Source organism: Humulus lupulus, chromosome 1 (genome assembly GCF_963169125.1).
Source record: "Humulus lupulus chromosome 1, drHumLupu1.1, whole genome shotgun sequence".
Classification (NCBI taxonomy): domain Eukaryota; kingdom Viridiplantae; phylum Streptophyta; class Magnoliopsida; order Rosales; family Cannabaceae; genus Humulus; species Humulus lupulus.
In genome coordinates, this window is record NC_084793.1 from 131,044,064 (window position 1) to 131,069,644 (window position 25,581).

Sequence of the window (25,581 nt, forward strand, 5' to 3'; positions counted from 1 at the left end):
ACGTCCACATACCACTGTGGTCTCAACAATCATCACATATCAATACAGTTATGCCCAACATGGCCAAATTACAATTATGCCCTTCTAACACGATTCGGGCCTACATGCATACTAATATACATAGTCATGCATCTCAGATAAACAACTAGTCATATAACATGCTTTAAATCATAATCATGCATTTAACTCATCAAAGTCACACATAAATCCCATCATGCCCTCCTGGCACGCTAATCAAGGCCCTTAAGCCTTATTAGCGAAATTGGGTCGTTACAAATTTCGTGAGGCCACACCACCCCGGAGGCCCACGGGTGCCTTGCGTGTCAGGCGTCCCGCGAGGCCCCTCCGCCTCGCGTGCCCAGCGTCTCGTGAGGCCACACATGAATGCCTCACGTACCAGGCGTCTCACGAGGCCCCTCCGCCTCACGTGCCCAGCGTCTTGCGAGGCCACACCTGAACGCCTCGCGCACCAGGCGTCTCGCGAGGCCCCTCCGCCTCGCGTGCCCAGCATCTTGCGAGGCCACACTTGAACGCCTCGCGCACCAGGCGTCTTGCGAGGCCCCTCCACCTCGCGTGCCTAGGGTCTCGCGAGGCCACACATGAACATCTCGCGTGCCCAGGCATCTCGCAAGGCCCATCTGTCTCGCACGCCCCCGGTGGCACACACACGCCTCGCATGCCCAGGCGTCCCATGAGGCCCGTCCATCTCGCACGCCCATAGTGCCTCGCGCCTCGCGCCCATGTTGCTTCGAAGGTGTATATGACACCCTACGCCTCGCGGGTGCACATGGTGCTAGGACTTCCTCACGTCCTCACGAGACCTCACTAGCCTTATGAAATGCTATACCCACCTCGTTGAAATGGCCCTACGTCACTTGGTGAGGTTGGGGCCACCAACGAAGTGCACTCTATTCAATTAGCCAGTAGGGACCACTTACAAGGAGGCAAATCAGATATGTCATTCAAGGTGGTCCACAAGAGGCAAAGAATACAAACAAGGTACCTCTAAATAGGTACGTACATGCCTGCAAGGATTAAGGGACAAACTTGACACCTGTACCCGACAAGTAGTGGCGGTTAGGAGTAGTACGAGGAATGGCAGCACCACCTCCACGTCTCTGACATGCAACAAAGCCGACCACCACTCTCCCAACACCACTACACCTGATACCACTCTCTTGAGAATGTACTTGTGTACCATCTGGTCCCCTGGACCACACTATATCAAGGGTCATTAGAGCCCACCATAAAGGGAACCCTTCTTCAACACTGTTGGGGGTTGGGAAAAAATACTGTAGCACTACACCATAAGAAATACAATTTCAGTTCATCATTTTTCTTCTGCAAGTGTTCTTTGAGTTTCCAATTAGATCTTTAAAGTTTTTCTTTCGATAATCTCTGCAATTCTATTTTTCTAACTTAACTTGGTTGACAAGTTCTGACCGTCAACAATTCATGATTAGGTATTTAAGTTCTTGAAACTTAAGGTTCTTCTTGGTAAGTTTCTTCTTGATGGTTTAGTTCTCATTTCATCTTTATTCTTTAGAGATTCTCACCATTTTACTATTGGTTTATAGGACTTTCTAATCCCGTTCTTGTTCCCAAATATCTCGGCTTTTGGTAAGGAAAATAGGATAGATTTTATGTGCTTATATGTTATGATATGTATATGTATAATATGCTTTATAGTCCTTGGGCATATAACTTGTTTAGATAACAAGCCCCACAAATTTATGGGCATATGACTTATTTAGATAACAAGTCCCACAAATTTATGGGCATATGACTTGCTTAGCTAGCAAGCCCCAAGAAGTATGATGGCCATTGTAGTCCTATATGATATATGTTTTTGATAGTCATATGTTTTTATAATATATGATATAGTCTTATGCTTATAAATTATGATGTATGTTTTAATAGATTTTCCTTGCTGGGCATTAGGCTCACTCCTTTATTTTTTAGTGTGATGCAGGAAAATGATTATGGAAGGCAGAAGGATTCTTGGCAGCTTGGCTTGTGTGTTGAGGATGAATGGAATGAATGGACTGCGTGTCGATCGAGGATGACATTTATTTTAGTCTTTTGAATTATGTTTCTTTTGAAATTCCGCATTTAGTTTTTGAGCAATTGATTTAAAGTTATGTTTTATCAAACAATGGGTACCCATACCATATTTTATATCTTATTTTGTAATTTGCACAATATTTATTTTGGAGTTTTAATAAAGTTATGATTATTTCTTATGTATGTTTTCTCCAAAAGTGGTAGCTATGTCTAGTGGTTTTAATGGTCCAAGATCTTAGAAATAATTGGGTCATTACATTCACAGATCAACACTTAGTAAACCGCACTAGTAACTATTCATTAAAAATTTAATACTTTAATATGTTACTCATTATTTTATTCATTATATATGATCTTAATTCTCTCGTACTAATACAAGATCATATTCTCATTAATGAAAAAAGAATTTTCTTGATATTATCATATAATTAATTCAAACAATAATTATAGTATTCAAATATAATAAAATCGTTCTTCTATTTAATTCAATAAAATGTCTTGACATACTTTTAAGGCATTAATCCTAACAAAATGTACTTTATTTTATGCACCAATATCGTTTGTCTAGAGGATTGAATATGTATTTAACCAAGTGGGAGATCGTTATGATTGGTTAAATACATGGTGAAATTTGTTAGGCAAGAGGTATAAAAACCATAACGATTTCACTAAAATCAAAATGTGAGAGTTGGCATTTGGTATAGACATTTATAAATTATCTTTTTAGGTCCAAAGTGTTTATTTGGAGTGTATAAGAGTACCCAAAAAGTTTGGGAGCATTTGGAGATGATTTGAGGCAAGTTGTGAGGAGTCAAGTCAGGTCCATAGGCGTTGTGTCGCCTAGACCTGAAATGACCAAACTGGCGACGCATCGCCTGGGTGCAGGCGAGGCAACATCTGGGCCTTCCGTACGGGACCGTACAGTGACATGTGGTTCTTGATTAGTCTCTAGGGTTTCTATTATTGAGTTAATTATATTTATTCATTGTTAATTTAAATTTTGTACTCCATAAATTCTCAACACTGCTATGGTTTACAAACGAATGTTGCTATAGTTGGGTGTTCTCAACCCTCATCTTGTCACTATAGATGGAGGTGGAGGCCACTGCCATCACCATTGAACTCATTGTGGCATGGACTTCAAAGCCCACGTCACACACCTCCCATACTCATTGGTATGCAATGGCACTACCTTGGTTGCTGTTGTGCACGGTAGTTCAATGACAGTGTATTGATGATAAATTTTGTCAACGACAAGTTTATATGAAAATGATAATAAGTTATATATTTTTTAAAATTGACTGATGAAAAGAAAGGTTTATAGTGGTTCAACCCTAAACAAACTGGCCAATCTATTATAGTATTTTGTTGCATTTATCCTTAGTCAAGAGTTTTACAACGTTTTGGCATACAAAAGGTTCTTCTCTCTGTTACATCGTGACTCTTCTATCTATAGGGGACTCTTTACAACTAGTCTCTCTAATTTCTGATTAGTTACTAACTACCTTTCAATAAATATCCTAATTCGATTTCTTAATATATAAGAGTTGACATTCAAATTTAAGTGACACATGGCTATGATCCTTTCACAAACAATTACAAGATCATTGCTCTTGATCCTGTATCTTCTCTTGCCTAAAATATCTGGTCGAGCACTACTTTCCACCCAAGCACCTTCTTCACATATATTTCAGTTGCAAAAATCTATGATTCCCTGGTCATAACCATGTCTGAGCAGGTGAACTCCTACCTCCTAGTCGAGCTTTGCTAGTCTTTTTTGTACTAGAGGTTTTGACTACACTATACATCATTTTTGGCATGCTAAAACTATGCACAAGAGAGTGTTTTGGCCATCTACAATTGTAGGTGCATTGAAACTTGTTTAAAGCTTAAAATACCATCATTAGATTTGTATTTGACTCCATAAATGCTACATTTTTTTTTTAATGATTTAAAAAAAATAGTATATGGTTTAAAAAATGAGTAACCAATTTATCGAAACTAGTATGATGACCTATTTAAAGAATTGAAGCTTGCTGAAATCGAGTTCATTGCTGCTAAATATATAAAAATTAACTTTAAGAATGCAGATATATATTTTTATAATTTGTCATTAAACTACTATCTATGTATATAGTTTTCGTCTAGATTCTCAAATAGCACACATCAATGCTACATTAGTAATCTAGTTAAAAAAATGAACGAGATACAATAAAATTGATACATTTTTAATAGTTGCTATAGTTGAAATGAATTTTGGCCCCACAAAAAAATTGGTGACAAAACTCTACAAGAATTTCGAGGGATAAATCCTATTTCTCCTTCATTTTTTTTTAATTGTAGTAATGAGAATTTGGTTTCCAAGAACGTTTTTAACACATTACAAAAAATTTAGTATTTGATTATTCTTAAATGAAAAGAAAAATATTCACCTAGTAACTATTTTCAATTTTCATACACTGATATTTTTTTTCTAAAAAAAATAAAATAAAAAAACATAATAAAATTGCAATTTTTTTTTTATTATTATTATTAAGATCATTTCTTTTTCCTATACTATTGAAAAAATCTCTATAAATAATGTGAGTGGATCCGGCCGCCGGAGATATAGGGTTGATCCAATTTACAAACCCTGCCTGATGGGTAGTGTCCTGAACCAACGCCCAAAGGAGGAGAAACAAGGAAAAATCCCTCCTCCGGAGGCGGCCTGACAATAACCCCTCTCATCTCCGCCTTCAACCACTTTCAATTTCTCATCAAGTTTTGCAGATTCAAAATTCTCGAAGAAGATGGATCAGTCCTTCTTACTCATGCTCTCCAATCTCCTACATCTCCAGAACTCCCTCGACCCAACCACATCTTTACTCTCCGATTCTCTCTCCTCCCCCACCTCCGCCTCCGCCGCTTCCTCCTCTTCTTCCTCCCCCACCTCTCTCCTCACCTCTTCCTCCGCAGCTCCACTCCTCTTTTTCACCATCGCCTCTGTCCTCTCCTACATCGCCTCCTCTCGCCCCTCCCCCGCCAAGTCCTCAGCAAATCCCCCTCCCTCTTCCTCCGCCGGAAAATCTGCCGCCGCCGCCTCCGACTACTCCGTCTCCGCCTTTCGAGCCCTCTCCACCGAGCACATCTGGTCCCTTGAGGCCCCTCTCCGAGATGCCCAGTGGCGTTCCATGTACGGCCTCTCCTATCCGGTCTTCACAACCGTTGTCGAGAAGCTTAAGCCCTATATTGCTCTCTCCAATCTCTCACTTCCTTCTGATTACGCCGTCGCCATGGTGCTTTCTCGCCTCTCCCATGGCTGGTCCGCGAAAACCGTTGCTGCTAGGTATTCTCTTGAGCCCTATCTTGTTTCCAAGATTACTAACATGGTTACTCGCCTCCTTGCTACCAAGCTCTACCCGGAATTCATCAAGATCCCAGTCAGCCGCCGCAGGCTTATTGAGACGACTCAAGCTTTCGAAGAGCTGACTTCGCTTCCCAACATGTGTGGTGCCATTGATGGGAGCCCAATTAAGCTTCATAAGCTTCCCCATGACCAGAATTTGTCTGGGAATTACAAATGTCGATATGGGTATCACTCTGTTCAACTTCAGGTGGTGGCTGACCATAAGAGAATCTTCTGGGACGTTTGCGTTAAGGCTCCAGGGGGGACCGATGACGCTGCCCATTTTCGGGACAGTCTTCTGTACAATCGGCTGACTTCAGGTGACATTGTTTGGGACAAGGCTATTAGTGTCCGAGGTCATCCTGTTCGGCCTTACATCGTTGGGGACTGGTGCTATCCCATGATGCCTTTCTTGCTGACTCCATTTTCACCGAGTGGGATGGGCACGCCAGCGCAGAACTTGTTTGATGGGATGCTTATGAAAGGCCGGTCTGTGGTGGTTGATGCAATTGGGTTGCTCAAAGGGAGGTGGAAAATTCTTCAGGACTTGAATGTCGGTCTTAATCATGCGCCGCAGACGATTGTGGCTTGTTGTGTTTTGCATAATTTGTGTCAGATTGCCAAAGAGCCGGAACCGGAGCTTTGGAAGGAGCCTGATGAGAATGGAGGCCCGCCCAGGGTGCTAGACAGCGAGAAGTCGTATTATTACTTTGGGGAGAGCTTGAGGCAGGCAATGGCTGAGGACTTGCACCAAAGGCTTTCATCAAGATAGGATTTTGAATGTGAGGCATCTATTTTCCCGTATGAAGTTAAACATGTATACTTCTTCTTGCTATTACTTATTGTGAGTAGGTTTTTAAACTAGATGTTTAGGAGATGTTAACTTGCAATGACTACTGTTTAGACTGTATGACCAACTAACTAGAAAATGGTATTCAAAGATTACCCCAAATCGTGAATTGGAAAGAGTGGAAATCCACGACCATTGTCTTCAAAATGCTGTATTCATGTCACTTTTTTATCTCTGGAATGCTTGGTTTCAGTCTCCTATTTTATATTTAATAGCAAATGAAGTTTCTGTGGGTTAGAAATTCTCCAAGTATCAAGGCTGTAATCAATACTATCTAATCCAAACGATTGGGTCGACTATATCAGGGGACTTCAATAATCATTAAACTGATCAACAAGACAGGCACAGTAATATTTTGATTTGAATACTTTTTCCTGCACATTAAGGTGTCTTGATGCTCTCTTTAAATACCGACTTCTTGATTTTATTGATGAAATTGAAAGCAAATTTTGGGATACGAGGGAATAGCTTAACGTGCAGCGATTCAGTATTTCAATTTTAGTTGACTTGATGTTTTTTTCTGTTGCCTCTCCTCCATTTATTCCCCGGCCTTTAGTTGTGACATGTGGCCTTCGAAAGTCTTGTGTTGTTTCTTCTTGTTGGGTGTTTGTTTGAGTTAATTTAACTCAAATTAACCTTTTTTTGGATATTTGATTTTTTGACAATAAATGGATTTCATGCTTATACTAAATAGAGTATGATTTGATGTCGGAGTTATGATGATGAAGCATCTTTTACTCCAATCTCTTGTTACTTCTGGTGTTTGGCTTACTCTATTCTGGGTTTGTCTTGATTTAGGAATACTTGTTTTCATTTATCTGAGTTATATTGGAAAGTGAAAATCCATCGAGTATGGCCATATGCTTCTTTTTTCGCGTTTGCCGGATACACAAACTTTAAGCACAATAAATCATGGAAAGAATAGTGTACTGATGAGCTACATGATCAACACTTATAAAAGCTGATTTTCTGTCTCTTGCGAACTCACCGATGGAAGAAAGATGTTGAGTGGCTTGAGTCTCTAAGGAGTGACTCCAGTATACATATTATATATAAATATATATATTTTCGTGTCGAATGTGATACCAAATTTAATTATACTCAACTTGTCAGAACTATTCAAAAAAAATGAGAACTGCTGTTAATTCATTATTCAAAATTAAAAATTAAAAAGGTATTTTAAACTTTGAAATTAAAATAACATAAAATGATGAACAAAGCAATTGCACTCATAATAACAATTTAGTAGAAAAAGTTAAAGAGTTATTCACCATCTTCCATATTCATTCAAAATTAACAATGACTAATACTGTTTCCTATCCCAAAATAACACAAGCATTTATTATCCCAAATCTCCTTAATATACTTTCTTAAAGTAAAGCACTCTTAACAAATTCATCTAATAGAAATGCCCGTATATTTAATTTAATAAAAGCACTAATTTCAATGGACTTGAGTTAATCTAAGCAACAAACCTATATCTAGGTTATATTATTCGTCACAATTAAATATGTCTTTGACATTACCCTTAATTGCAAAATATCACAAAAACCTAAAATTCTAAACAATTAGGTGAATAGAAGCCCTAAGATAATAGCAGATTAAAATAAAATCTTATTTACTGGCCATATAAACAAGTTCAAAACAATAATCATAAGATTAAGCAAAAATATAATACCAAGGAATAGAAAGAATAAATCAAGAACTCATTTTTAGAGTTTTGAAAAACCCTTAACTAGAAAGAAACTACGTCATAATCTCAAACATAATTAACATCACAATTAAAATAATAGAGTTTAAGGAAGAAGAAAAAAAAAACTAGAATATTAATGATAATAATGATCAATCCTCCTCTCTCCAGGACTATCTGAGTTTAAGTCTCTAAAAAACGCAATTAAAAGTTATTTTGAAATTTCTCCTAATTTCTCTTTTATAGTCCCCTTTAATTATATTTAGAATTAAAATTTAAAATCTAAAAAACGGTGTAGGCCACAATCTGGGATACTCACTGCCACAGCCTCAGCACATTATCGCGATAAAACACGGGAGTTGGCCGCGGCCTGCAATCTTCATCGTTGCAACCTCAAAGCCTGGAAACCTCTTAGGCTACAGGCAGGAATATTCACCATCTCGGCATAGACGCGAATTTGATTCTCTCCAATTCCTAGGTCCCAGCCTAGGTTTTCCTCCGCTCCAGCCTCGAGTCTCTGGTTTAGGGACTCCAAAATACTGCCAAAGTTCTTCTAAATCTCTTGTATCTCATCAATCATCTATCCACGACTTGCATGAAATCTGCCAATTTACTCCACATAAAATGCATTGTAGCTTAAAAATCAAAATCTCATAAAACGAAGTTAAAAGATCTAAAAACACTAAGAATCAACATTATCTATGTTAGAAGAAACTAAGAATATATAATACAAAATGCCTACTTGACCTTTTAACTCGTATAAGACAAAATTTCAACCATAAAATGAGTATTGTTAATCCATTGCATGCGTGATCTAAGAAAATGTAGCCACCATAAAGTTAGAGCCGTAGAGGCCCCCATTAATATTCTACTTACTTTCGTTTTTAGCTCAAGGCATCCATGTTCTTTGGAATCAGTGCTAAACATGACCATTCCTATAACAGCATATGAGTTTGGAGACTCCATTCTCAACATCTCATTTTGGCTCAGCATATGTCAAAACTGAGAAAAACTTTTAACTCCTGCTTGATCTCATCAATATGAACAAAGTTTCCGTAGGACTGGGATCCCTTTGATAAAATCGTGATGCCAGTCACAGAAAATCATTTGTAAACTGAAATAAAAGGACCGACAGTTAGTGCACTTTCATCATGAAGAACCTAATGATAGAACTGGTACTACAATATACACAACAAAATTTGACGTCATAGAGTCGGGAATAAGCGAGGAATAACTATCTGGAGAAGTTGAGATCACGATTTTGCAGAAAACAAACACCGGGGACGGTATTTAAAGAGAAATCAGTAGGATGGTCCCCAGTGAAATGTTAAACTTATTGAAGCATAATATAGATTTGAAAACGAGACCAAAGTAATTAATCAGCTTAGAAAGGTTTCTACCTGTATAGACAAGGCAACAACATATGTTATACAAATCCAAACCAAAATCAAAGAACATTCACTGAAATCTGATGTATCATCTAAACATCTGAGAGTACACAAAGTTAATGATAATCATCACGACATACCAGAAAATGATGAATAATGAACTCCACACGTATTTCAATCTGCAAATGAGATGGAAGAAATGCTCGTTGATATGAGTTGCCAAAGCATCGGCAAAGGTATCTGTCAATAAACAACATAAGTGTATTCTGTACCTCACCCTACCATCTTCATGTTCTCCTTGGTCAAAGGCCATCATAATTAACTCTCGGTTAAAACTTAAAAATTACATTATTCTTATCCTCCAGCATACGCGCTGAGGCCACTGTTTGGAAGAAGGCCATCCTTGGCCATGTCAGCAAGCACATTGAAAACTGCATCCATATTTCCTTCCTTCTGGTTGATTTCAACAAGTAATTTTGCGAGCTCGGCATCAGTAAGCCGACAGCTTCTCAGTATTTTAGTTATCACTTGATTTAGTTCGTTGTTCATCTCTTCAGTGAAAAGAGCTTTAATTAGTGCTATTAAAGTCACTGTATGAGGAACAAAACAAAAATTTAACATTTCCTTGTACAGGTTATATGCCTTTTCAACATTTCCACCCCGACAATGACCATGTATAATGACATTGTAAACTGACTCGTCGGGCTTGTAATTCCTTGTAACCATCGTCTCAAAAACTCGATCTGCTTCGTCCATCAAACCTTTCATACAAAATCCCTTTACAAGAGCTACGACACTTCTAAATTCAGTACTACAGCAATTTTCTATTAGCGTACTATAAGTGACATCATTTGGCACAGCCTCATCATAGAACAGCTTAAGCAAAAGCCTCTTTGCTTCCTTTGTCCGAGCTTGTTTGTTAAGTCCATTGATAAGCACACTGTAGGTAACAACATCAGGGAGAAAACCCTTTCCCACCATTTCATCATGTACTTTAAGGGCTCTGTTCAAATCCCCTTCTACACAATAAGCATTGATCAAGGTCGTGTATGTGAATTCATCAGGAGACAAACCCTTACTAACCATCTCTTGAAATAGATTGCAAGCTTCATCAAGTTTCCTCTGCTGACAAAAACCTTGAATAAGTGATGAATAGGTGATAGAATCTGGAGATATACCCTTCTCAACCATCTCCAACTTCGTTTGAAATGCCTTCTCCAATTCCTGATGCCTGCAAAACCCAGATATAATAGTACTATAACTTATCACATCTGGAATCAATCCCTTCTCCACCATGTTTCGCATGACTCCCATGGCTTCTTCCATCTTTCCTAAAATGCAGTGGCCATTAATAATGGCATTATAAGTCACAATCGAAGGTGAGAATCCCATCGAAGTCATCTCTTTCAGAAACCTGTAAGCTTCATCTAAGAACCCTTGTTGGGAGAAACCATCAATCAATGTTGTGTAAGTTCTCTCGTTAGGATAAAGTCCTCTAACCCGCATCTGATCAAAAAACACTAATGCTCGATTCAAATTTCTAGCCTTACACATACTACTTATCAATGCTGTATAAGTAACAACATTTGGAGACAAACCATTCCTAACCATCTCAGCATGTAAAATAAGAGCTTGGTGAAAATTATTGTCCTTGCAATATCCACCAACGAGAGTGTTGTAAGTAACCTCGTCAGGCACATAACCCTTCCTTTTCATCTCCTCAAGAAACTTCCCTGTCTCCTTCAACCTCCCATGTCGACACAGACCATTGATTAACACATTATAGGAAATCAAATTTGGCTCCAAACCCTTCAAAGCCATCGACCTTAACAACCCAAAAGCCTCATCCAACTTATTCATTTTACAATATCCATCAATCAAGGTATTATATGTAACAACATTTGGCAAACACCCATTTTTCTCCATTTCGGCGAAAAAATGCAAAGCAATATCCATATTCCCAGCCCCAGAAAAACCCCGAATCAGAATGTTGTAAGTGAACACATTTGGCGAGACCCCATTTTTAACCATCTCAATAAACACCTCCTCCGCACTTTTAACCGACCCTCTGGACCTGATTATGGAGTCTATAATAGCATTATACGACAAAACACCAGGCATAAAACCACGAGACTTGGCCAAGTTAACGATGTTGATAGCCTTGCTAGTCAGTTTCAAGTGGCAGTAGGACTTGACCACCAAGTCGAAAACTGCGGAGCTCGAATTGCAGAGCTGGAAAGACTCACTGAGACAGTCAAAGACCAAATTTCCACCTTCATCTTCGGTGATGGTATTGACGGCCACGTCCTCAGCGAGGGCTTGGGCGGTCTTGTAAAGCTTGAAGCGGGTGAGGATGTGGAGGGCGAGGCACTTGCAGCGGAAGGTGAAGAACTGGCGGGTCCGAGCCCAGTCGAGGAAGCTCAAGATTAGGGTTTTGTCCAATTGGGACTTGAGGAGTAAATAGGAGGCTGCATCAGGGGTAAAATCGGAAGAGAGAGAGTCAAGCTGGTAAGGGTGGCGTTTGAGATATTGGATTGCTTTGATTGCGAGTTGAGCATCGGAGGTAGAACAGTGGACTGAGGGTATTCGGAGAATATTTGGATTCCTTAGGGACATTTCTGTAATTTCACGGGTCAGGGTCTATCAGTACAGAACCAGTCCTGAGAAGAAGAAGAAGAGCATTTTCTGCCAAGTTCGCGACTGGCGGGTAGTTATGTGAAAAATAACGAGGGCGGCTGAAAACGGCATGAACAAAAAAGACAATGAAAAGACAATATTGTTCGTAGAAAACCATGAGAAGAATATGTACTTTTAAAATATATATATTTTAGATTGTTGTTCATTCTAAAAGGGAAATTTTACCCATCTTAATATATTTAATTTTTTTTAAATGACAACATAAAAATTCTCTCCATATTATGCCCCTCTTATATTTTGGACACAAATACCCTCCTCTCCTCTTCACTCAAATTTAACACTTCACTCTCTCTATTTCTTTCTCTCATCCCTCATTTACAGCCATTTTTTCACAGCTCGGAGGTGGAACGAATTGGAAGTTTCTTGGCGTTTTTAAGAGAAAAAATCATGGGTAAGTATCATTTCATTAATTTACTTATGAATATGAAATGTCATAGTTAGATATTAGATTCGAACTGTTCCGCAGTTGAGTTTGTATTTTTTTCTGCAACTTTTGAACTGTTCTTCGGATCTGAGATTTCCAAAATCGATAGTACATCGATGCTCCATCGATTCCCCATCGATTCCATGTCGATGCTAATGCGAACATCTAAATTAGATGATATTTTCGATGTAATATCGATGGTGTATCGATATTGAATCGATGTCATATATGTTGATTTGGTTCAGCGTCGATATGGCATCGATATGGCATCGATGTGGCATCGATATTACATCGAAATTGAATCGCATACATAGGGTAACCATCAGCATCGATGCCACATCGATTCTACATCGATGCCATATCGATACTGAGGCGAATTTCGACGTTAGTATCGATGTAATATCGATGGTGTATCGAAATGCCATCGATGCCATATATGTTTATTTGGTTCAGCGTCGATGTAGCATCGATGTGGCATCGATGTAACATCGACGCTGAACCAAATAAACATATATGGCATCGATGATATTTCGATGGTACATCGATGCCATTTCGATACTGAGGCAAATATATAATTTCGATGTTGGTATCAATGATGTATCGATGGTGGTATCAATGATGTATCGATGTTGAATCGATGCCATATATGTTTATTTGGTTCAGCGTCGGTAAGGCATCGATGTGGCATCGAAATGGTATCGCATCGAAATGGCAACCATCAGCATCGAGGATGCATCGAAATGCCATCGATGTGGCATCGATTTTGAACTACAATACAGATTTTCATAGGCATCGATTTACCATCGATTCTTCATAGATTACACTTTATTTTTATAATTTTCTTATGTTTTTTTTTTGTAAATTTGCAGGTTCCAGAGTTAATATAATTGTTTCTTACAACGGTGTTTGGGAACAGAAAGGAGAAAAATGGAATTTCAAAGCTGGTTCGAACACTATAATACATGTACCAATTGATGTTGGTTACATAGAATTATTGGAGAAGTTGTATTCAAAGTTGAAAGTGGATAGGTCATTGTTTGACTTAAAGTTGGAAGTGTCGTTTACATGCAATGATTTTAGTGTAGATCCCATTGAAATCACAGATGATGAAGGAGTTAGTGCTCTTATTCTTGAAAATTCAAAGTCCTTAAAACATCGGGTTCCTTTATGCGTTAATTCGATTGCAAAGAACATTGCTCTTATTGATCCATCTCCTAGAGCGAGTGTTAATATGGAAAATCATAATCAATCATGCACGGCTATTCCACAAACAGCTACTGGGCCAAGTGTATGCATGGGAGGTCCTAGTCATAATGAAACTTTTTTTCCCCCAACAAATCTCCCGCATGATGATGGGTATGAGTATGAGCCTTATGTCAATGACGATCCAGTTGCCCTTTTTGGTGATGATGATGAAAGAGTTGAGGGGTGCAGTAGTTCTGATGATAACTCAGAGGATCAGTTGTCGATGCTACATGTGGTTCAAGTAGATAATTTAAATGTACGACCATTGCCAAGTCGTCAAGAAAGCCAAGGACGGAGGACTGCTGGATCAGAGAGCAGTCGTCCAACTACACAAGATGATGGAAATAGATGGAGTTCTCCAGCGTATACTGCTGAAGATATCCCATGCCCCTCTTATGTTATCCCCACGTTATCTGGGGTGAGTTGTGGAGTAATAAAAGTTGGGAAAGTTTTTGAGAACAAGTTAGAGTTGAAGACGAAGGCACACTTGTATGCAATGAAGCAGAACTTCGAGTTTGTGGTGAAGAAGTCAGGTACTGAAGTTTGGTATATCACTTGCAAGGATCCTGATTGTGGGTGGAGATTGAGGGGGAAGAGAATTCCTAAATCTGATATGTTCGAGATAACTCGTTTCACCAACAAACACACTTGCTCACTTGACCTCCGACATAAAGGCCATCGCCAAGCTGCACCTTGGGTTATTGGTCATTGCATAAAGAAAAAATATCAGACTGGATCGAATGCGTACATGGCAAACAACATAAGAGAGGACATTAAGAATGATTATGGCATTGAGTTGTCATATGGAAAAGCTTGGAGATGCCGAGAGAAGGCTCTTTCTTATGTCAGAGGGACACTGGAAGCATCCTACCAGAAGTTACCATCGTACCTGTTCATGCTTCAACAGAAAAATCCCGGGACGTTGACAGATTTTGTCACTGAGGAAGATCGATTCAAATATTGCTTTTTCTCACTCGGAGTTAGTAGAAGAGGGTTTCGTACATGTCGTCCTGTGTTATGTGTGGACGATACCTTTTTAAAGACAAAATACGGTGGGCAGATGTTATGTGCAGTCGCGCTGGATGCAAATAACCATCTATATCCAGTTGCATTTGGTATTGTGGATAGTGAGAATCATGATTCTTGGAAGTATTTCATGTCAAAGCTAAAAGAAGCGATTGGGGAAGTCGAGGACCTGGCGTTTGTATCTGACAGGCATGCAAGTATTACACATGCCTTGGAAACTATTTTCCCCGATGCCTATCACGGTGCTTGCTACCACCACATTAGTATGAATGTGGTTGCTAAATTCAAGACTGATCATTGTCATGTGTTGATGTATAATGCGGCATATGCTTTTAGGAAATTCGAGTTCCACGCTAACTTCAAAAAAATCAAATCAAAAGACCCAGCCATTGCTCAATACCTAGAAGGAATGGGTTTTGATAAGTGGTCCCGTGCTTACTTTCCTGGAAATAGGTATGTCATTGTCAATTGTATTTTAATTTATGAAATCTTCTAAATGTATGTTACTATTAAATTTTAGTTTTCTTGGATACTAGGTATAATATAATGACAAGCAATTACGCTGAAAGTTTCAACAATAAGACCCGGGACGCTAGGAGCTTTCCGATAACTACATTCGTCGAATTTATTCGCTTCACACTATAGTCTTGGTTCTGTAATAGGAGAGAAACTAGCGAGAAGACAACTACCACTCTTGCACCGACTTATGAGAAAATTTTGGTGGATATGGCTGAGAAAGCTCGATTCTTGATTCCTTATGCAATAGGGAGGCATGAGTTCCATGTGTTAGATGGTGAGCTGAATGGTGAAGTCGACCTCCTGAATAAGACATGCACATGCGGCGTGTTTCAGATTATTGGTATCCCATGTGCTCATGCACTATCTGGATCCCTTAAGCGAGGGGTGAACTTTTATTCGTTGTGTTCAGATTACTATAAAATTGAGACATGGAGGTCCTCTTACACAGAATCTATATATCCTACTGGTAACGAGGAAGAGTGGATTGTTCCACATGACATTATGACAATAACAGTGAGAACACCTGCGCAGAAAAACCCGGTTGGTCGTCCAAAGAAGAAACAAGGTAGGCCTAAGATGAAACGCCATCCTTCCAATGGAGATAAATTGGTTGCTCCACGCAAGTGCATCACTTGTGGAGGTCTAGGCCATAATAGGGCAACTTGTAAAGTTCGTGTTTGAAATTTATGGCATCAATGTTAAACTTTTTATTTGGGTACTAATGGTCTTTGTTACTCTTTTTATTTGTGTATTGATGGACTTTGTTACTCTTTATATTTGTGTATTAATGGACTTTGTTAATCGAAACGACATTTTTTATATACAATACTAAGGAGAAATATACTATTGTGTGTCATCGAAATCAAAATAAATGTTCTAACATCAAGGGTACACATTCTCATAAAAAATGTCGATGCATAATTTATCCATGAAGTACTGAATGTTGTCCTCGATGGCATATGATAAGGGAATGTCTCCAAGAATGAACTCCAAGTGTTTGATGGCGAATACACCGCAATCTCTGCTGAAACCAAGAAATCTTTATTGTGAGTGTATTGAAAATTAAAGGAGAACATTATTGAAAATCTGAATTTAGTACGTCTACCTGGTTCTAGACTGTGGGACAATATCAGTGGACATGCGCCGCCAATCAAAGTTTGGAACGGTGATCTTTGGTCTAGCTATTTTCAACTTGGGGTGTCCTTTAAACATACCAGAAGCGTTGAGTAAAGATGGAAGCATCCTAGTCCAAGGCTCCATCAACTCAAACAACTTATTATGGCTAAAGTTAGAATGATCTGAGTCAAATACAGTGATCATCCAATCAGCGAAATTTATTTCGCAAAGGACCCAGTGCCGATTTTCCATGCACCAGTGGAAGTAGACCTCGTTGCAATCACCCCAAGGCTTCTTGTACTTTTTGGCATCTCCTTTCAGGAAATCAAGAATGTCCGAGTCCCATTGGTAAGTCCTGCCATTTTTCTTGAATTCCTCGTATCTGGCAAGAATATATTGTGCAAATGATGAATCAAGTACGGTGGCTTTCACGGGGTACGTCTTCGGCAACTCAAAAAGATGTCTCCGTATAAGATAATTCGCAGCGTCGAGATGCTGCAAATAAATAGAGCAACGTTAAGGAAGAGTGGATTGTTAAAATGAGATAAATGTTCTAACAAACATAAGAGACTTACAGTTTCTGCCAACCATTCTTTTGCCACCTTCAACTTCAAGAACCAAACAGGGGTCCCATCACAACATTCCAACTTCCTCGGTCTGCTGTTATCAATCTCACCGAGTACCCATCGGTTAAAAGTTGTCAACATATCTTGATCCAACACCTTTAAAGGAAGGATCGTAACTGGGTCCTTGAACTTTGGTTTCTTGGCTGCTGGAGTATAGTCCTCGTACCTTACTAGTCTCTGTCTAGTACGCTTACCTGTAAAGGAGCAATTAGTATCTAATCTTTTTAAAACAAAAAAAAACTCATGGATTAGTCGTACCTAAGACCGTCTGCACTGGCTGAGAAGGTGTGGCTTCTCCAACAGAAGGCTCGTAACATGAGGGGAGAATGTCGTACTCTACATCATCAGTTGGAGTGGGTGCATGAGTATGTGCAGGAGTAGGTGCAGGAGTAGGTATACCACCTAGTGTTGCCAGCTTCTCTAATATGACTTCTTGATTTTTCAGGACGATACCTAGAGTGGCCTTAACATCGTCCACTGCACCTGATAGTCTGGCTATCTCACCCAACACCTCCTCATAAGCCCTAGGAGCAGGAGCAGGAGCAGGAGCAGAAGTAGGTTCTGTACTAGTATCTGGAGCAGACTCTGTCGGGGCATCCTCCACAAATATGCCAGCCTCAACGGCTATCTCAGCCACCGCAACAGCCTCTGCCTCAGGATCGTAAGGTCTTCCATCCTCTGGTGCAGGCTGGATCATATTCTGCAGCATCGCATACCTAGGAGCATCCCCCTCTGTCCTCTGATATACAACATCAAAGAAGTCTCGCTCATTTGGTCGAGGCCTTAGGATAGAAATGCATGACAACTGTAATGGAAACACAACAATCAAATTAGAAATGACATAAGTTGATTAGTATAATTCAAAATTTCTTGAATTATTTAAATGTATTGTAACTTACATGTCTCCTCGCAAGTACATCCTTCAAATGCAAATGCTTCGGCTGGCCTATGCTCTCCCACTGTAGCATCCTAGGGAACTTGAATCCACAGGGCTTGGCGTATTCCTTCTGTAAATCAAGAATCGTCTCGTACGCCCAATATTGCAAGGATGGTGGATACCCCTTGCAAGTGTACTTTGCCTCCACCTTAAAACCCTTAGAAGACTCCACCTCAGTGATCTTCTTCGCCTTCTTACCTGGTATTGTACCACCAATCGCTTTCATATCTCTATTGAATTGTTTCACAGTTGTATCGAATGAAAGGGATCCCCATGGATACTTCTCAAAATAATCTAAATCCTCAACCATCGACAATGAATCTCGCCAAATAGCATTGTCGTTCTCAGCGCCCAATAGTATCCCCTCCACAAAGTAAACCAAACCGAGCTTGTACAAATCATCAGGTACATCGCACATACTAAAAGCTCGTTCCAAGATACTGAACCGAATGTCTTTCTCGGGTTCCACACTGAAATATGTATCAACTAGGCGGGAGGAAGTAATGTGAGGTTCAATGTCAACGGCAAGTGGTGGACAGGAGCAGCTCAGGCCGGTGATAATGGCAAACTCGTGCACCCCAAACTTACATAAGTTTGGGCCCATCAAGAAGTGCACCTCATCGCCACGTGGAGACTTGACCTTCCGCAAAAGTAGTGTGTGAACCAATGCCCCAGAGAACGAAAAGGGAGGGGCTATGAAGAATGGTCCAAAAACAGACTCATTCACCCTCCCCAACAATCCATGCTCCTCAAATCTTTTCTTCAATTTTGTTAACCTCCCGGAACCCCTATAGGTCATACGACCAACATAATGATCCTCCATAGGGATCTCAAGTGGTGGGATACGTTTGGGTGGCATCTGCAAAATATCCACAAAAAAAAAAAAGAATTAGTTGAATTTATAAAAAATACTCAATCTGTTGTTGTCATCGAAATGGGATCGATGTACCATCGAAATAGCATCGATGGAGCATGGAATCGATGCCATATATGTTCAGCATCATATGGCATCGATGTGGCATCGATAAACCATCGTTTGCCATCGATTATGCATCAGTATCGACATGGCATCGATGTAGAATCGATGTAGCATCGATATACCATCGATGGCCTTTCGATGGCCTTTCGATGGTACATCGATGCAGCCTTTCGAGTCCACATCGATGCTCCATCGATGCCATGTCGATGCTGATGCGAACATCTAATTGAGATGTTATTTTCGATGGTGTATCGATGGTGTATCGATGTCGAATCGATGCCATATATGTTCAGCATCGATGTGGCATCGATGTGGCATCGATTATACTTCAGTATCGATTATGCATCGATGTGGTATCGATAAACCATCGATTATGAAAGAATCGACATGGCATCGATATACCATCGATGGAGAATCGATGGAGCATCGATTACTCACTGTATGTCATCGATGGAGCATCGATGGAGTATCGATGGAGCATCGATGTGGAATCGAAAGAACATCGACCCACAAATTTTTTGCAGAATTTGCAGAATGCACATAGAATCAAACCCATTTTAAGCTACATTTTTTGCAAAATAAAGATTAACAATCAAACCCATTTCATCGATTTATACATTACGATTCAATTTTTTTTTTAAAAAAACACATGAAAACCGAATGTCTTACCTTACCGTGGCCGGAGATGGAGAAGACGGTGGCAACGACGACTGTGGGGAGAGAGAGAGCTTCGCCTGAGATGGTGAGAATGTGACCCGAGAGAAAATAATGAGATAGAAATGAAAGAGTTTGGCTGGGAAGAGGGAAGAATTTGGTTTGGCTGCGAAGAGGAAAGAGTTTGGTTTGGCTGGGAAGAGAGAAGGTGAGGGGCCTCGATTGATATGGGTATTTTTGTCCAAAATTTTAAAATGGCATATATATGAGAGATTATTTTATGGTGGCATTTAAAAAAAATTAAGTATGTTATTACACATACTGTCTAAAATTTCCCTTCTAAAAAGAAATGACTAAATTGAAAATAATTAATTACTATTATTTTATTTACTATAATAAAAAATAAAATTACATTCCCTTATGTTGTATCCAAATTCAATCATTCAGCTAGGGTTATTGTTGTCAGATAAATACATAGAAAAAGCAAATGAGTAAAACATCTAGCTAAGGTTGATGTGAGCAGTTCGAGTTAGGACTTGGTAGAGCGACATGTGGATAATCTCTAGATCGTCTCTCAGAACAATAATCCAGTTTGAGACATACAATGGCCAGATTGCCTTTAGGATGCTCTAAACTTACTCTGAACTAAAGTTCGTACACTCTTCGATCACCAGCTCGATGAAGATGTTCAACTCGTAGAAATCTGGTCATGACACACAGTAAAGGATCCCAAAAGACTTGGAGGTCCCTTATACGCTCATTAATGCCCAGGTTGTATTACATATTTATTGCCTGAAATAATAGGAGGAATTTCCATTGTCAATCGTATCCCTATGTAAATAGGAATTATTTTGAATAATTATTTACCATATTTATATACACGGTTACCTAAACCTGTCCAAGAATATTTACTATAAATATCAAGAATAATGGATAGGAAAAGGGACGACTTTTTGTAATACAGAAACTCTGCAGAAATTGTAAGAGATTAGTAATATTGTCTCGTAGACTAGGTGGATTTTAACCAATGAACCACGTAAAATTGTGAGTGTGAAAAGTTGTTCATATAATTCATTACGGTTTAGAAAAGAGCATTAATATCTTTCTTATTGGATTTCTTAATCTATTATTGACGAAAAACCATGACAACAATATAATATGAACTTTATAAATAGATAAATACTTAAGTATATTATCTGTCACACTTACAAACTTAAGTATTTATCTATCAATGCCAATATCCCTTTATGTAAAATATTATTTTTAAAAATAAAAATTAAATATTATAAAAATAAAAAGTTATATTTACACCTCAAAATATTTAAAGAGAATATTTATAAACATTCAAAATTGTATTATTTTTATAAGAATACAATAAAAATTACATATTGAAAAAATTATATAATATAAATATATTTTTAAAATTAATTTAATATTATATAGTTTTTTCAATATGTTAATATTTTTTGTATTGTTTTAAAAATAATCTAATTTTAAAAGATTATAAATATTCAATTATATAGAAGAAAATATAATTTTAATTTAATTAGAATTGACGTATACTTACTAATCCCAAAATTGAATTGATAGAATTAAAGTGGATATTTTAGTCATTTTACTTGAGGCTTTTTTATAAATACACATTTTTATATTATTTTTACCATCCCTAATTTTTCTTTTTCAATTTTACTAAATTAAATTTTCAAAAGTATTATTTTTAAAGTTTTTTATTTAAAAAAACTACAGTGTCAATTTTTTTTTTTAAATCAATGATGGACCCAAAACGGGTATGTTTAAAAATTTATAAATCGCAAGCGCACGAATCGTTCATATAGAATAGTGATCGTGTAAGCAAGGATGTCGAACCCAAATGAGTTGTCTAAAATCGAAAAGAGAAAACTATTTTAAATCAAAAGTATTAAATTCTAACTTAGCTCCAAAGATTGATGAGTTTTAATGTTATGAACATAAAATAAAAGATTGAAAAATAAAGCTATTTAAGAGAATAAAAATAAACCAATAATGATTTGAAAATAAGTGTTAAAAAAATTTTATTAAGATACTAGAATCCACAAAATGTAAGTTTAATAATATTTATTAGTATATTGATTCCCAAGTTTTAGTGATAGTTAAAATAAATCAAACTATCATTTTCAAAATAGATTTATAATTTTAAGCACAAATTACTTCTAAAAAGATAGGATTTTTCTTCACTTTTCAAAATTATAATTTCAAAGCATTTAGTGTAAATCAATCTAATGAAATAACAAATAAATCAATGAACATTATTTATAAGGCAAAACATAATATTTTTGTTCTAAGCATGGATGTGTACAATTTAATGACACATCTTACACAAAGAATATTATGTTTTTGCAAAATGAAGAACAAAGTGCATATTATCTAACAATCCAAAATATGAGATATTAAAGATGAAAGACATATATGAAGAAGAAAAATCCATAAACTTGTTGCATTACAAGGGAAATCAACATACAACATAAATATTACCTAGTTAGAAGTTGCTTCATCATGATCTTAATAATCTTATGAAAAAGATTAGAAGCACATAACTAGAGTATAAATTACAAAATAAATGACATACATACTTGCAAAATGCTCTTGAAAAACCCAAAATGGAAGAGAGGATGGTAGAGAGAAAATGGGAGAAAGGAAGATAGTAACAAAAAATTAAGCACCCTAAAATGGTCTTGAAACTCCATATTTATAGCCAAAGTGAGGTTATTAAAATAATCAATTTAAATTAATTAAATTGATTAGATTAATTAAATAAAATAAATATGGTATGTAGAGGTAAAATATAGGGTGTAATGATGATGTTGTGGTGAAAATGTGTATACAAAAGGGTAAAAAGTTGGCAATTTTGTCATAGGGACAAAAAGCAAAATGATGGGCTCAAGAGGTGGCTGATGGTGTTGGTGGCAGGTGGTTTCGGCTGGGTTTTGTGACTGGGCCGAATGGTATGTGGTGGAGAGCTGGCCCAAATTGAAGAGAAGCACGGCTGGGGATGTGTGAAGTGTTGGTGCTGGCGTGGACAGGTGGCAAATGTTGGGCATAATTGAGCTTCAGCCATGTGATATGTGATGAAGGCAGCAAGCTGGGGTCACGACTGAGAAGTGCTGGTGGAGAGCTGCTTGGACCCGTATGGCTGGGAGAGATTGCTTGGAGGTGCACGTGGGCCAAAGGTGGCAGGCCCAATTGGGAAAATGCCAATGCCATTTTTTCTTTCTTCACAAATATCACTTTTGATTTCTTTACTTTTTTTTTTCCAAAAGTACAATATAATTCATACAAGATAAAAATAAATTAAATAACATTCAAATATTTTCAATTATAAATAAATCATATTAATTATTTGAAAATATTGATTATAACTTAATTTAATATAGCATTTAAGTTCAAAAGAATTACATTTTTAACTTCTATCTTAACAATACAAATTTCATATAATTAAATTACAACATATTATAATAAAATATCTATAAAAACATATAAAAATCTAGAAAACTACAGTAAGACTAATAAATTAAAAATTACATAAAAAACTTAATAAGTTAATTAAAAACTCAAGAACTAAGAAACAATTATCATATAAAATATGGTAAAATAACTCTATTTTGTAAAGTTATCACACCCCCAAACTTAAAGTTTTGCTAGTTCTCAAGCAAAAGAAAAATTAAAATACACATATTTTTTTTATTGGTGATATAAAAATGATTTTCTCAAAAATTGCACAATGAAAATAAATCTAAAAAATTATTATGAATAAAAGTTAAGCTTATGTAATTAATTAAATTGTCAATTTTGCTTTTAGAAAATAGGTTTTCATTAAAATTATTTTTCACTTAAACTTATAGGAAATAAGAATGTTTTTGTTATGAAAAAAGTAATTTTTGTTACAAGCAAAATTGACCCTATAATTAAAAACAAAGCTTAAAAATTATTCATAATTTTAAGATAATTAAATTCAAACTCAATCAGGATTTTTATCATTGAAAATGAAAAATATCACCAATTTTTTTTTTTTTTTTCAGGTTGATGGTGCGTCTGCCCCACTCACACCCTAAAGATCTGGAAATAATCTTTTGATTGCCTAGGTGACCAATGGGTGTCAGCCTAATTCTCGAGACGTCCCGTCTGTACGAAAAAGGTTTATTGGGTACTCGAGTAGGCTGTTTAATGCTTCTGCACCATCCAGAACCATTGGATAGGGATAGTCTCAAGATTTTTAAAATGGACAGTTGGATGAGGTAAATGCGGATCGTGGATTAATGTCCATGCATCATCTGGGACCGTCGGATGGGGATAATCTTGGGATCCCCACTGTGGACCGTTGGATCAAATAGTGGATTTTTACCCTATAAATACCTCGACATGATCATTTCCAAACTTTACTCATCCCATACATTCAAACTAAAGAGCAGAGAGAGCTCCGTATGTCCACCATTATTGACGAGATTCTCCGGCGATTGATACACCTTCGAGTCCACCTATTTCCAACGAGATCTTTTTCCGTTCAACCAGCAGACAACTTTATCCGGTTCAACCAGCAGATGAACTGCTGCATCATCTTCTCAGATTTAAGACTAAGATTCTACCGACTTTGTCGCCTGAAACTTTATGAATCTCAAATCCAGTACCTCACAGAAAGTTTTCTGGCCATTTTCTCATCTTTTTGTTCCCTTTTAGTTGTTTTTATTCACGTTATTTCTGTGACCATAAAACTATTAGGGCCGTGACCACCGTGTAGGGTGATTCTAAGTAAGATTGTGGTAGGCATGAACCATAGATTTTCTAGATGATAACTAATATTAGTCTGGTTGTCCTGGATCAATTCGGATGCCTTAAGACTGTTTTGGGTGAGTTAGAAAAACCTTTGACCTTTAGTTCCCGACTCAAGATCTTGGGATCTCTATTGATCCCGAATCTGGGTCCAGAGGGGACCTCTCCAAGAATTTTTAGGAGAACCTCCGTTCCTCAACCAGTTTTCTTCAGTTTTGGTGCTAACTACTTGGTTCTCATTTTTTTTGTCACTTCCAGGTCCTTGATCATGAGTCACGGTGTGACTTTATACGCTGAAGACATTGTCCAGGTGGGCCTTGTAGTCCTAGAGGGGTCCAAACATCCCACTGGAAACATGTGGGAAATGGACGGGGAGAAGAATGAATTATGGAATTATCGGATGTTACACCAGCTGGAGAAAGCCCTTGGAGTAGAGGCGACTCCCGGATTTTTTTACAACCGACTGGCCCGAAAAGAGGAGAAGGCCCATACTAGCGTGGACATGTTCGGGCCCTGGAGCATAGGCCATATTAGCGCAGGAGATACTCTCCCGCTCCACAACTACTTCGCACGATTCCTCAAGTTTGTGGGGATCGTGCCCTTTTAGCTTTTCCCCCAGGCGTACAAATTGCTCATGGGATGGTGCATATTCTGCACGTCGAAGAAGATCATGGTGCCCATTCCCACAGAAGTGTTGTATTTTTACAAACTGGAGCTGCAATTGAACTCAAAAGACAAGACGCGGGACGGGTTTTACAAACTGAAAGATTGCGACATCAGTCTGACTCTATTCAACACATGGAAACACCCTCCAAATGTCAGACACTATTGGTTCATGACATCCGGGTTCCTCCTAGAGAAGAACCCCGCTTTGGTGCTGGACTTCCAGCGTGTGGGTAAGTTATCCTTCTCCACTTTCTATCTAGCCTTTAGTTTTGTTTATTGGATACTCACAATCCTAGAAAATAGGTCCATATGCTAAGACCTAACTCATCGAATCAATCTTGGAGCGAAAAAAATTATATGCCACTCTGAGTGCCGAGGAGCTGGACGTGGGGAGCTTCGTAACTACAGAGAATCTTCGACTGGTCAGGTTGATTGCCACCAACCAGTCGATAGATGCCCCCAGCTTCTGGGGGCTACAATGCGAGAGGGATCTCGCCCTGAGGGAGGAGCTG

The 25,581-nt window shown here is 38.1% G+C and overlaps 5 protein-coding genes across 7 annotated transcripts; 3 read left to right on the top strand and 2 right to left on the bottom strand.

The window, feature by feature from the left end:
- The first annotated feature begins 4,602 nt into the window (after window positions 1–4,602).
- On the top strand, window positions 4,603–6,598 carry LOC133797876 (protein ANTAGONIST OF LIKE HETEROCHROMATIN PROTEIN 1). The gene has a single exon (XM_062235968.1). The coding sequence runs from the start codon at window positions 4,854–4,856 to the stop codon at window positions 6,219–6,221; it is 1,368 nt and encodes a 455-aa protein (XP_062091952.1). The 5' UTR covers window positions 4,603–4,853; the 3' UTR covers window positions 6,222–6,598.
- Window positions 6,599–8,053: 1,455 nt separating this feature from the next.
- Window positions 8,054–12,182, bottom strand: LOC133797883 (pentatricopeptide repeat-containing protein At5g39710). Of its 3 annotated transcripts, none has more exons than XM_062235998.1 (4): window positions 9,655–12,182; window positions 9,518–9,556; window positions 8,866–9,103; window positions 8,054–8,591 (listed from the first exon to the last, which is right to left on the bottom strand). In XM_062235998.1, the coding sequence occupies exon 1, from the start codon at window positions 11,991–11,993 to the stop codon at window positions 9,732–9,734; it is 2,262 nt and encodes a 753-aa protein (XP_062091982.1). In that variant the 5' UTR covers window positions 11,994–12,182; the 3' UTR covers window positions 8,054–8,591; window positions 8,866–9,103; window positions 9,518–9,556; window positions 9,655–9,731. The 3 variants fall into 3 exon arrangements, with proteins under 3 accessions (XP_062091982.1, XP_062091973.1, XP_062091965.1); XM_062235989.1 differs by having other exon boundaries at window positions 9,650–12,182; XM_062235981.1 differs by having other exon boundaries at window positions 9,518–12,182.
- A 173-nt stretch (window positions 12,183–12,355) lies between these two features.
- Window positions 12,356–15,295, top strand: LOC133797902 (uncharacterized). The gene is made up of 2 exons (XM_062236006.1): window positions 12,356–12,465; window positions 13,368–15,295. The coding sequence occupies exons 1-2, from the start codon at window positions 12,462–12,464 to the stop codon at window positions 15,263–15,265; spliced, it is 1,902 nt and encodes a 633-aa protein (XP_062091990.1). The 5' UTR covers window positions 12,356–12,461; the 3' UTR covers window positions 15,266–15,295.
- Window positions 15,296–15,495: 200 nt separating this feature from the next.
- LOC133821967 (uncharacterized) lies at window positions 15,496–15,969 on the top strand. Its single transcript, XM_062254156.1, has one exon. It carries the CDS (start codon window positions 15,496–15,498, stop codon window positions 15,967–15,969), a length of 474 nt encoding a protein of 157 aa, XP_062110140.1.
- A 1,302-nt stretch (window positions 15,970–17,271) lies between these two features.
- Window positions 17,272–18,944, bottom strand: LOC133821979 (uncharacterized). Its single transcript, XM_062254168.1, has 2 exons — window positions 17,930–18,944; window positions 17,272–17,835 (listed from the first exon to the last, which is right to left on the bottom strand). Exons 1-2 carry the CDS (start codon window positions 18,824–18,826, stop codon window positions 17,272–17,274), a joined length of 1,461 nt encoding a protein of 486 aa, XP_062110152.1. The 5' UTR covers window positions 18,827–18,944.
- Window positions 18,945–25,581: the final 6,637 nt, after the last annotated feature.

Coding starts and splice junctions, on each gene's coding strand:
- LOC133821967 (XM_062254156.1), top strand. CDS start 15,496: ATGGCTGAGAAAGCTCGATTCTTGATTCCTTATGCAATAGGGAGGCAT.
- LOC133821979 (XM_062254168.1), bottom strand. CDS start 18,826: ATGCCACCCAAACGTATCCCACCACTTGAGATCCCTATGGAGGATCAT. Junction 17,836..17,929: donor ATGTACTTGCGAGGAGACAT/GTAAGTTACAAT, acceptor TTTCCATTACAG/TTGTCATGCATTTCTATCCT.
- LOC133797883 (XM_062235998.1), bottom strand. CDS start 11,993: ATGTCCCTAAGGAATCCAAATATTCTCCGAATACCCTCAGTCCACTGT.
- LOC133797876 (XM_062235968.1), top strand. CDS start 4,854: ATGGATCAGTCCTTCTTACTCATGCTCTCCAATCTCCTACATCTCCAG.